The sequence below is a fragment of the Rana temporaria genome, chromosome 8, assembly GCF_905171775.1.
Source record: "Rana temporaria chromosome 8, aRanTem1.1, whole genome shotgun sequence".
NCBI classification, from domain to species: domain Eukaryota; kingdom Metazoa; phylum Chordata; class Amphibia; order Anura; family Ranidae; genus Rana; species Rana temporaria.
The window spans coordinates 136,421,542-136,433,121 of NC_053496.1; the positions used below are offsets into that span (position 1 = coordinate 136,421,542).

The 11,580-nt window shown below is 47.8% G+C and overlaps 1 protein-coding gene across 2 annotated transcripts in view; it reads right to left on the reverse strand.

Annotated features, from left to right (window-relative positions):
• Positions 1-11,569, reverse strand: part of PARG (poly(ADP-ribose) glycohydrolase) — a 237,107-nt gene extending 225,538 nt beyond the window's left edge. The window contains exon 1 of one of the 2 annotated variants that reach the window (XM_040320736.1): positions 11,260-11,569. In XM_040320736.1, the coding sequence (XP_040176670.1) occupies positions 11,260-11,410 (151 nt within the window). In that variant the 5' untranslated portion in view covers positions 11,411-11,569. The remainder of the gene's footprint in view (positions 1-11,259) is intronic. The other variant, XM_040320739.1, reaches the window with a different exon arrangement.
• Positions 11,570-11,580: the final 11 nt, after the last annotated feature.

Consider the following 11,580-nt stretch of genomic DNA (forward strand, 5'->3'; position numbering starts at 1 on the left):
ATTACAAGTTAAGCATTACAAGTTAAACAGCAATTCTAATGTAATTTTTCACTATTTTCACTGCCATCTTCTTCCCTCTAATTAGAACCCCCAAACATTATATATATTTTTTATCCTAACACCCTAGAGAATAAAATGGCGATTGTTGCAATACTTTCTGTCATGCCGTATTTGCGCAGCGGTCTTGCAAGCGCACTTTTTTTGGGAAAAAAAACCTACGTTAGATCTACCGGTAACGGTATTTCTACGAGCCTTCCAGGACGGCACACCAGAGAGATAAGGGCTCCTCCCACAGGAAACACAATCAATTGACAAGTTTGTTATAAGTTCCCACCCCTCCCCTTGCTCCTCAGTATTTAATAAAGTAATCTTGAACTGGTTCACAAGGGGCACCCTATCGGTACTTACCATTTAGCATATAGCTTACCTTTCTTCACATAGGGTGGGTAGTAGGCCTGCCGTCCTGGAAGGCTCGTAGAAATACCGTTACCGGTAGATCTAACGTAGGTTTTCTCCTACGCCTTCCAGGACGGCACACCAGAGAGGATATAAAAGGACCTCAGGCCTACCTCAGGGTGGGACCACAGCTTGGAGGACCTTCCGACCGAAAGCCAGGTCTTGCTGTGACAACAATTCTACACGGTAGTGTTTCAGGAAGGTGTGATGACTTGACCAGGTAGCCGCACTACGGATCTGGTCCCAGGAGGCACCTGCTCTCTCCGCCCAGGATGTCGCCAGAGATCTGGTTGAATGAGCTTTGATATTAAGTGGAGCTGGTTCTCCTGCACACTGATAAGCCTCTGCAATAGCTTCTCTAATCCATTTTGAGACTGATGGCCTTGAGGCCTGTAATCCCTTCCTGACTCCACCATAAAGGATTAGGAGATGGTTAGATTTCCTGAAACTTTTAGTTCTCTCTAAATATATAAGAAGACATCTTCTTACGTCCAAACAGTGAAACTTAAACTCCTTCTCGTTCTTTGGTTCTGAACAAAAGGACGGCAATATCATTTCTTGCGTCCTGTTGAGTAAGGATGCTACTTTAGGTAGGTATAAGGGATCTGCCCTAAGAGTGACCCTGTCCGGTTGCACCCTAAGAAAGGGCTCTTTCATGGACAGAGCTTGCAGATCTCCCACCCTCCTGGCTGAAGTAATAGCCAACAAAAAAGCTAATTTTAACGTAAGGAACCTAAGGGAAACTTTCTCTAAAGGTTCAAAAGGGGGCATAGATAATGACTCTAATACCCTAGTAAGGTCCCATGGTGGACAGAAGCTTTTAAGGACGGGGGACATTCTTTCCCTAGCTAGTAAGAACCTCTTAACTAGGTCGTCCTTCGCTAATCTTTTATCCAGGTACACAGAGAGGGCGGCTACCTGTACTCGCAGGGTGCCAACCTTAAGCCCAGCGTCTGCTCCATCCTGGAGAAAATCCAGGATAACCGGAACCGACTGGGAAGACTTTTGTCTTTTTCTACTCCAGGTCTGGAAAGTTTTCCATATCTTTAAGTAGATCTTTCTGGTGACCGGCTTTCTACTTGTAAGGAGAGTATCAATCACCTTTTCTGAACAACCTTTTTGTTTCAGAATCTGGCGCTCACTAACCAGGCTGTTAGCTGAAAGAACTCTGGTCTCGGGTGAAACACTGGACCCTGTCTGAGAAGATCTGTCCTGGCTGGGAGTCTCAGAGGCTCTGCTACTGACATGAACCTCAGATTCGCAAACCATGTCCTCCTTGGCCACCATGGGGCAATAAGGAGGACCTGACCGGGGGACTTGCTGACCTTCTGGAGTACCCGCGGAATTAGCGCCAGGGGCAGGAAGGCGTAGGCCATTCTGAAGTGCCAGTTCTGGGACAGCGCGTCCAGGCCCTCGGAATCCCGTTCTACGGAGGCTGAGAAGTACCTGTTCACTTTCCTGTTCTTCCGGTTCGCGAACAGGTCTATGTCTGGTTCGCCAAACTGAAGAACTAGGGCCTGAAAGACCTCGGGACTCAATTCCCATTCCCCCTGTCTTAATTGTTGGCGACTGAGGAAGTCCGCTTCTATGTTGTCTGTCCCCTTTATATGTATGGCTGAGATGGAGGTGACATTTTTCTCTGCCCAACCCAGAATTTCCATGGTTAGTTCCAATAGGGGACCGGATCTGGTACCGCCTTGGTGATTCAGGTAGGCCACTACTGTAGCGTTGTCTGAGCTCACCTGGACCTCCCTGTCTGTGACATCTTGTTGGAAGGCCCTCAGGGCTTCTCCTACTGCTCTGAGCTCCCTGGTATTGGAAGATTGATGAGCCAGGAGGTAGCACCATCTTCCTTGGGCTTTTTTCCCCCCCATGTGGGCACCCCACCCCCATGTGCTGGCATCCGTGGTCAATTTTACCGGATCCCATTGTGCCCAAGGTCGACCTTCCCTTAGGTTTTGGTGACTGGTCCACCACTCTAGGGATGACAGGACCTGAGGGGTGAGTAAAATCTCCTGATCCAGGGATTCCTTTTTCTTGTCCCAAGAGGACAGAAAGAAAAAATGGAGCATCCTTGCATGTAATTGGGACCAGACTACTGCTGGTATGGATGCCGACATTAAGCCTAGGACTCTCATAACTGACCTCCTGGGAAGTCTGGGGAATCTCACCAGATTCTCTGCTGCTGACGCTAATTTTTTTATTTTTTCTTCTGGCAGGAAGAGCGTCTGAAGCCTGGAGTCTATAGTGTAGCCCAGAATTTTTTTTACCTGCTCTGGTATGAGGGAGGATTTCTCTAAATTGATAATCCAGCCTAGGCTTTCTAAAAACTCCATCACCCTGTTGGTATCCCTCTGAACCTGTGACTCTGTCTGACCGGAGATCAGTAGATCGTCCAGGTATGGTATAAGGCATATCCCTTGAAGATGTAGGAAGGCTACTGCCTCTGCCAGTATCTTTGTAAAGATTCTGGGGCTGGAGGTTAGGCCGAAGGGTAGCGCCCTGAACTGCCAATGAAAGATTTCCTCCCCTACCACCACCGCAAACCTCAAAAAGGCCTGATGGTCCACGTGAATTGGCACGTGCAAATAGGCGTCTTTCAGGTCTATGGTTGTCATGTAGGTTTCCTTCATGAGGTTCTTTCTTACTGAGTAAATACTCTCCATGGAAAACTTCTTCTGTTCTAAAAATCCGTTTAGTTTTTTCAGGTTTACTATCAGGCGGAATTTTCCTGATGGTTTCCGAACCAAAAACACGTGGGAATAGAACCTCCGGTATTGCTGTTTCACTGGCACTGGTGTTATTACTAATTGCTCTGCCAATTCCTGAACCCCCTCCAAGAGGGCCCTTCTTTTTAGGGTATCCTTGGGGAGCTGCGTGAGGGTGATCATAGGGGGGGGAAAGGTGACATATTCCAGGCGGAACCCATCCCTTATAAGCTTGTGTATGTAGGGACTGTCTGAAATATTTTCCCACTGTTGTACAAACTGGGACAGCCTCCCCCCTACCTTGACCTTGGCGTCACTTGGTCTGTTTAGCCTCAGCCTTGGCGGAGGGAAAGAGCAAGTTATTCTTTTTGTTCCCTTTGCCATAAAACCAGCGCCTATTGGGTTCTCTTTTATACTTCTGCTTGTTCTGCCCCTGGGGGCCTCGAAAAGTCTTCTTAAACCCATCTTTCTTAGGTTTCACAGGGAATTTCTTTCCCTTTTCTGAAGACCTAGCTAGGACATCATCCAATCCTTGGCCAAACAGAAGTGAACCCTGGAAAGGGAGTCCACACAGTTTTCCCTTTGATGTGACATCCCCATCCCAGGCCTTAACCCAGATAGCTCGCCTGGACGAGTTAATCAAGGCCGCTGTCTTGGCTGAAGCTTTAGCAGTTTCCAAAGCGGCATCTGCCAAGTATGCGACAGCTTTTCCTATCAAAGATAGAGACCCCAAGATTTCCTCTGACTCTGTAAACTGGCCGAGGTGTTCTGCCAGTTTCTCTACCCATAGGTCTGCATTCCTGGCTACACAGGTCGCAGCTAATGCTGGGACCATAGAAGCTGTGTTAGCCTCCCATGCTTTTCTTAGGAGAGATTCGGCCCTACGATCCATTAGATCTTTAATACTGCCAGCATCTTCAAATGAGAGGTCTGACTGTTTAGTGACCTGAGACAGGGCCGCATCCAGTTTTGGAAGTTTAAAGAAAGCTTCCCCAACTGATTGGGTGAACGGGTACTTCCGTTTCCAGGTTTTCTGAGTGGTCAGTCTCCTTTCTGGATATTTCCATTCTTGTAGGATTATTTCTTTTAGAGATTGGTGGAGAGGGAAGACTCTATCCTGCGTTTCACTGAGCCCCCTATACACCTTATCCTGTGCAGAGGTCGTTTTAGGGACCTCTGGAATCTCTTCAGTGGCATAGATTGCCTGAAGGAGACTGTCCACATCCTCTGCTGAGAAGAGGAATCTTTTCAATTTTCCTTCTTCCTGAGACATGACTGAGTCTCTATCCTCCTCACCCTCTGAGCTATGTCTAGTGACCTGGCTCATGACCTCACTTTCCTCTTCCTCCTGATCATGAGAAAAGACCTGGGAGGATAGGAAAGGGGCACTGGGTCCTGCAACTAGCCTTCCCTGAGGAATCAAAGTCTCTCTAGGGACCGGTTCCTCTGTGCTAGGGCCTGTGGCTGCTTGTGTAGCCGTCTCCCTGAAAGCTCTAACCATGGCCAACATTTCAGACTGCATTGACAAGAGAAAATCTTTCATCATGGCAGCTGCCTCCTTCCCAGCCAACTGGTTAATACATTTGTGGCAGAAGGGTTTGGTATAGGATTTTGGGAGTTTATCTTTACAGTTTCCACATTTTTTAGAGGAACTACCACTAGCAGATGCTGAGGATTGAGCAGAGGCCCCCTGGGTTTCACCGGGAGATTCTGTTAGAGAGGGAACATAATAAAAAACAACCATGTTATTTCTTCCCACTTCAGAGCTGCAGGCTGTACTAGGGAGAAAAGAGAGAGAGAACGAGGAAGGCAGCCGTTACCAGCTGCATCCTGCGACTCAGGAACTCTCACTCTCCTCTTTCCTCCCCTTCCAGGAGGGACTGTACTCACCGACCCCCGATCTGGATTTGGTAGCCGCAGCGCTAGTCTTCCCTTCCTCTTCCATCATGAGGAGGTTGACTGGGTCCTTGGCTTGCCGGTACCTGTTGCAGGGTTTATCCGCCGCCGACCCCACCGCTCCACGCTGCCCTCCACGCCGAAGCGTCACTTCCGGGTTGCCGTGTAGGGAACGCCCACTCTCCGGTGACGCGCTTCCTGTACCTCCGAACGAGGTCTGGAGCGCAATGCTCCTCTGCAAACCCCCCCAGGAAGAAGAGATTAGCAGCGTGGCGGATTTTTGTGCAGAGGGACGATGGCTTTTTCACCACAGCTCAGAGCGTCCATGCCTGTCTTTGTGGCGACCTGTGAGCGACCGAAGCCAACAGGTCAGTTCAGCTTTCCCCGGCCTCCCTGAACCTGCCTCAACAGGGGTACCCTTCGACCTCACCGTCTCCAGGTAATATAAAACAACAAACGTGCCGCTGTGTTCGGGAGAAACACAATCAAAATACTGAGGAGCAAGGGGAGGGGTGGGAACTTATAACAAACTTGTCAATTGATTGTGTTTCCTGTGGGAGGAGCCCTTATCTCTCTGGTGTGCCGTCCTGGAAGGCGTAGGAGAAATTACACTTTTTTTAATTAAAAAATAAGACAACAGTAAAATTATCCCCATTTTTTTTAATATTATGAAAGATAATGTTACGCCGAGTAAATTGATACCCAACATGTCACGCTTCAAAATTGCGTCCGCTCGTGGAATGGCGTCAAACTTTTACCCTTTAAAATCTCCATAGGCGACGTTTAAAAAACTCTACAGGTTGCATGTTTTGAGTTACAGGTCTAGAATTATTGATCTCGCTCTACCAATCGCGGCGATACCTTACATGTGTGGTTTGAACACTGTTTACATATGCGGACGCTGCTCGCGTATGCGCGCAAGCTCGTCGGGACGGGGCACGTTTTCTGTCTCCTAACTTTTTTAGCTGGCTCCTGGATCCCAACCAAATTTGTCAACTATATATATATATATATATATATATATATATATATATATATATATATATATATATATATATATATATATATATATATATATATATATATATATATATATATATATATATATATATATATTTTTTTTTTTGTTAAGGGGTTAGCTCGGTAGGATGGGTTCACTACACACTAAATCTATACAGCCAGGCAGTCGAAGACGGTTGAAAACAAAGATTTTGGTTTATTCTTCCATCTTGCTGGAAACAAGTGCAATCATCCAAACAGCATAAACAAGATCAAACATAAAATAAACCCTGGCCACTTGGGGCGTCTATCTTCACCACACAGGAACCTATCTATGGAGTCTGGCACAGCCTAGTGCTGGGCAGACAGTGCTGGTCATACAACAGAAAAACAATAGTCTTTTGATTTTTATCACACAGAAAAATCAATCCTCTCCTCACCTCCTCAGAAGACTTTCAGTACACTACTTCTCCTTACTCACAAAGCCTCAGGATGCAGCAAATCAGTGATAATCCTCTGGACTACTTATAGAGGCCTTAATTGCCTCATTCTGAACAGCAGAAGTGTTCCAACGGCCTTTAACCTTTCCTGGCTACATTTGCAGCTGACGCCTAATAACAATTGGTGTATTGTCTAAACAAGGCAGAAATGTATGTCCCGTCTGTGACAACACCCACAGATTTACCTGACTTCCTGTTTATAATCACCGAGGTCCCATACCCATCACACTCATATGCATGCGTCAAAAAAAATATAACAACTGGTGATGCGCTAAACAATATTTTCAACTAAAATTTGGCAGTGCTGTGACAGATCCTTGATGACATATAACTAACAAATTGTTGTAAAAATTACCACCATAGATGACAAAAAATAAATAAAAATTAAATACTCCAAAAATCACTTCACCATGGGGTGCAATAGTAATGAGAAAACAATACTGAGAAAAGAAGTGGGTAAAGACGAGCTCCGGCGTGTTCGCACAGTCCATGTGCAGAGCCCGAAAGGAAGTCGGCACCGTGCTGCGCTAACCACAGGCAGGGAGACATTTCCCGATCTCTGCAGCCGAGCATCCGGAATATGTCTCCCTGCCTGTGATTAGCGCAGCGCCGACTTCCTGGTGGGCTATACACATGGACTGTGCGAACACGCCAGAGCTCGTCCTTAGAAGTGGGTGAAGTGATGACAACACCGACATGTCATCACTTTGCCCACTTTTCTCAGTCAGTGGCAGTCACACTCCAAGCGACATTCACCCTCCACCAGATGTTATCCCACCTGGGATAAGTGACCATACAATGAAGCAATATGGTCTCCAAGCGCTTGCGTCCCACCAATGTGGACTAAAGAATATTTGTTCCAGATCTTTGGATGCGACAGGTACTCCATGACACCTTCATATGTAAAATCTGCTCCTATCAATATCTCAGCTGTGTCACTTCCAGCTCCAGAGGACAAGGCCGGCATGGCTGCAAACTAACAGTAACTAAGCAGAGATGAATACAGATCCACAAGGTGAGCAATAGCTGTAGTAGCTCCAAAAGCCAAATCTGTCCAGCAGGATTCCTGCAGTCTCAGTGCTTTCCCCTCAGTCTCTTCACAGTAAATCTAATGTGTGCTGGATATGGAATGACTACAGGGAATCATCAGATATTCTTGAACCAGAACATGGCACCCTACATGTTTCGGTTCAGATCAAGAACATACGATTCCTTGTCATTCCATATCCAGTACACATCAGCTTTACTCTGAAGAGACTGAGTGGAAAGCACTGGGACTACAGGAACGGATCTGGAAGTGACACAGCTGAGTGGCGGTATTGAGAGGAGCAGACTTTACATATGAAGGTGGCATTGCGTATGGATCTGGAAGTGAAACGACCGAGTGGCGGTATTGAGAGGAGCAGACTTTACATATGAAGGTGGTATTGCGTATGGATCTGGAAGTGACACGGCCGAGTGGCGGTATTGAGAGGAGCAGACTTTACATATGAAGGTGGTATTGCGTATGGATCTGGAAGTGACACGGCCGAGTGGCGGTATTGAGAGGAGCAGACTTTACATATGAAGGTGGTATTGCGTATGGATCTGGAAGTGACACAACGAGTGGCGGTATTGAGAGGAGCAGACTTTACATATGAAGGTGGTATTGCGTATGGATCTGGAAGTGACACGGCTGAGTGGCGGTATTGAGAGGAGCAGACTGTACTCGGCGGCTATGTATGCTGAATACAGGACTCGGGAGTGTGCCGCAAGGTAACCCCCATTGGGCTGCCGCTGCTGTCAATCAAATCCAATGATGTGGGAGACGGGGGGCAGGGCCGAGTTCTGCTGTCTGTGTCCATAGGCGTGCGCAGGGGGTGTGCCTGGGCACACCCTAATAAACGCTTGAGGTGCAGATTCCCCCTGCTGATATTGCACCAATGCCCCTAAACGGGGCTCCAAAAAATGTTTTAAAAGAATAAAAAAAGATTAAAATAATAAAAATAAAAAGCTACCGACACTGTCCCCGGCCCTATTGACAAGAAACCACTGCTCTACTGACACCGTCCATGTTGTAAAACATGTGGGGTTCACACCCTAATGCAATAGGCTGTGCACACCTATGTCTGTGTCAATGGACGCAGCAGCAGGACACAGGAGCACGCCCGCCCCGAGGGAGAGCGGCTCTCTAATGGGGCACTCAAAAAGAGGAGGAGCCAGTAGCGCCACTGAGGGACCCCAGTAGAGGAGGGCCACTCTGTGCAAAACCAACTGCACAGAGGAGTGACAAGTACGTGCACAAGTATGACATGTTCGTTTAAAAAAGAAAAACAGCTTTAGATATCCTTTAACCACTTAAGCCCCGGACCAAAATGCAGGTAAAGGACCAGGCCCCTTTTTGCGATTCGGCACTGCGTCGCTTTAACTGACAATTGCGCGGTCGTGCGACGTGTTTTCCAAACAAAATTTGGCTTCCTTTTTTTCCCACACATAGAGCTTTCTTTTGGTGGTATTTGTCCCCCAAAAATATATAAAAAAATAGATTTTTTTTCCTCAGTTTAGGCCGATACGTATTCTTCTACATATTTTTGATAAAAAAAAATTAAATAAAAATCGCAATAAGCGTTTATCGGTTGGTTTGGGCAAAATTTATAGCGTTTACAAAAAAGGGGATAGTTTTATTGCATTTTTATTCATTATTTTTTTTTTTTACTACTAATGGCGGCGATCAGCGATTTTTTTTGTGACTGCGACATTATGGCGGACACTTCGGACAATTTTGACACATTTTTGGGACCATTGTCATTTTCACAGCAAAAAATCCATTTAAAATGCATTGTTTATTGTGGAAATGACAGTTACAGTTTGGGAGTTAACCACAGGGGGGCGCTGAAGGAGTTAGCGTATTTATCGGGCTATAACGCACCCCCGAACTTGAAAGAAGATTCCTGCAAAAAAAAAAAATACTTACAGTTTGGATGCCCCTCGTCGGTTTCTTGCCCGTCGTCCATCGGCGGCCTCGTCTGGTCCGGCGTCCTTCTGCGGCCATCGTGGTGTCCGCTCAATCCCCGCTTCCCACGCTGTGTTCGAACCACTGCGCCGACATATACTGAGCGGAGTACACTCGGGTATAGTCGGGCGGGCTCGGCTCCTCTCGCGTAAAGGACGTACAGGACGTAACCGCGAGAGGAGCCGAGCCTGCCCGACTATACCCGAGTGTACTCCGCTCAGTATATGTCGGCGCAGTGGTTCGAACAAAGCGCGGGAAGCGGGTATCGGCGTATATCGCTCACCCACGATTTTGCCCTGATTTTCAGGGCAAAAAAGTGCACGTATACGCCGATAAATACGGTATGTTTCACCTAGTGTGTGTTTACAACTGTAGGGGGGTGTGGCTGTAGGAGTGACGTCATTGATTGTGTCTCCCCTATAAAAGGGATCACTCGATCGAAGCGCCTCCACAGTGAAGCACGGGGAAGCCGTGTTTACACGCGGCTCTCCCCGTTCTTCAGCTCCGGGGGCCGATCGCGGGACCCCAGCGGCGATCGGGTCCGTGGGTCCCGCAGTTTCGGACCGGGTCGCGCGCCCACGGCTGGGTAGATGTATAGGACGTACCTGTACGTACATCTGCCCAGCCGTGCCATTCTGCTGACATATGTGCAGGAGGCGGTCGTTAAGTGGTTACCAGGAGCTGCTGAGTGCTGGACTTGCCCAATCGCAGAACTGGTACTACATTTGTTCCACAATGCAATGCACTGTGACTGAGTAGGGAAATCCACAGAACACTTTGCATTATGGGATAATAATAGTACAAGTTCTGGGAATGAGGGTATAAAAAAAGGCGGGCAGGCGGCATAAATCCTTCACTTTCGCATTATGACGCACGAGCATTCTCCGGCGCCATAACGTGTGGACTTTTACATGAAGCACATGGGATATGCACCATGACAGGGAGCCAACGTGTTCGCTATTGTACTCCATCAGCCAGGTAAGGGTTACTAAACGTCAGTATTAAAGTGGAAGTCCAAGCTCTTCCTATCTGGGCTCCCAGCCCCCACCTAACCACCCCATACAAGGAAGATGCTTCTACTTCCCTATTCTCAGGCCACGCCGGTCCCGTGATTGGCTCCCAACAGGGGGGGGGGGGGGGGAGAGAGTTATAACCCTCTCTTACTCGATCCAAAATAAAAATAAAAAAATAAAGCTTTGCCTGCATTTCTACAGTAAGATTACTTGGGAAGAGATTGGAATTCCAAACTTGGATAGAGTGGAGATGGATTAGAACCCCCGCCACTTTTTATGGCTGTCTGTGTCCCCATTGGGGCGATACACCCTCTTTATTTGTCCCGTTTTATTGTTATCGAAAGTGAAAGTAAATGTGAAATGTCGGGTCATCCCCAGAACAGTAAGAGAGGGGGGATCTTCTGATGAGGACACCAGGGACTACTTTGCAGGGATTTCCCCCCACTTCCTGTTTTGGTGATGGGACCGGAAGTGAAGGGAAATCTCCCCAATGGGACACAGCTGGCAGAAAACCTGACAGGGTTTATAACCCACCCTTGCTCTATCCTAAAGGGGATAAATACTGTGTAGTTGTACTTTAGGAAGGAGCTGAATTCCCAGAGCAGCCCTGAGGAGGGGAGTCACGTGATTGGCCGAACACAAAGGTGGGTCACGTGTGCGGGTCACATCATCTACAAACATGGCAAGGGCTTCACCTCTATTCCCCACGTTGGTGCTGCTGGGGCCCCGGCTTCCCGGGGAACCCCTTTCTTCCTCGGAGCTCTCGGCAACTGTCTCTGGCCCCTGGATTCGGACTCTTTTGCTGTGCGGTTCTTCTACTACGTCCACCCCAAACACCGCACTCATATCTTCGCACAGGCCGCCGGGAGTCGCTTATTCATCCTTCAGGCGGCACTTTCCCCTCACTGACAATCGCAAACAAATCGCCGCCTCTCTCCCTCTTTCTCTGCGCTTTTCCTGGCAGTCTGAACTTTGGTGACGCCCCCCTAACCCTCGGCGCATGCTCACTACTTGAC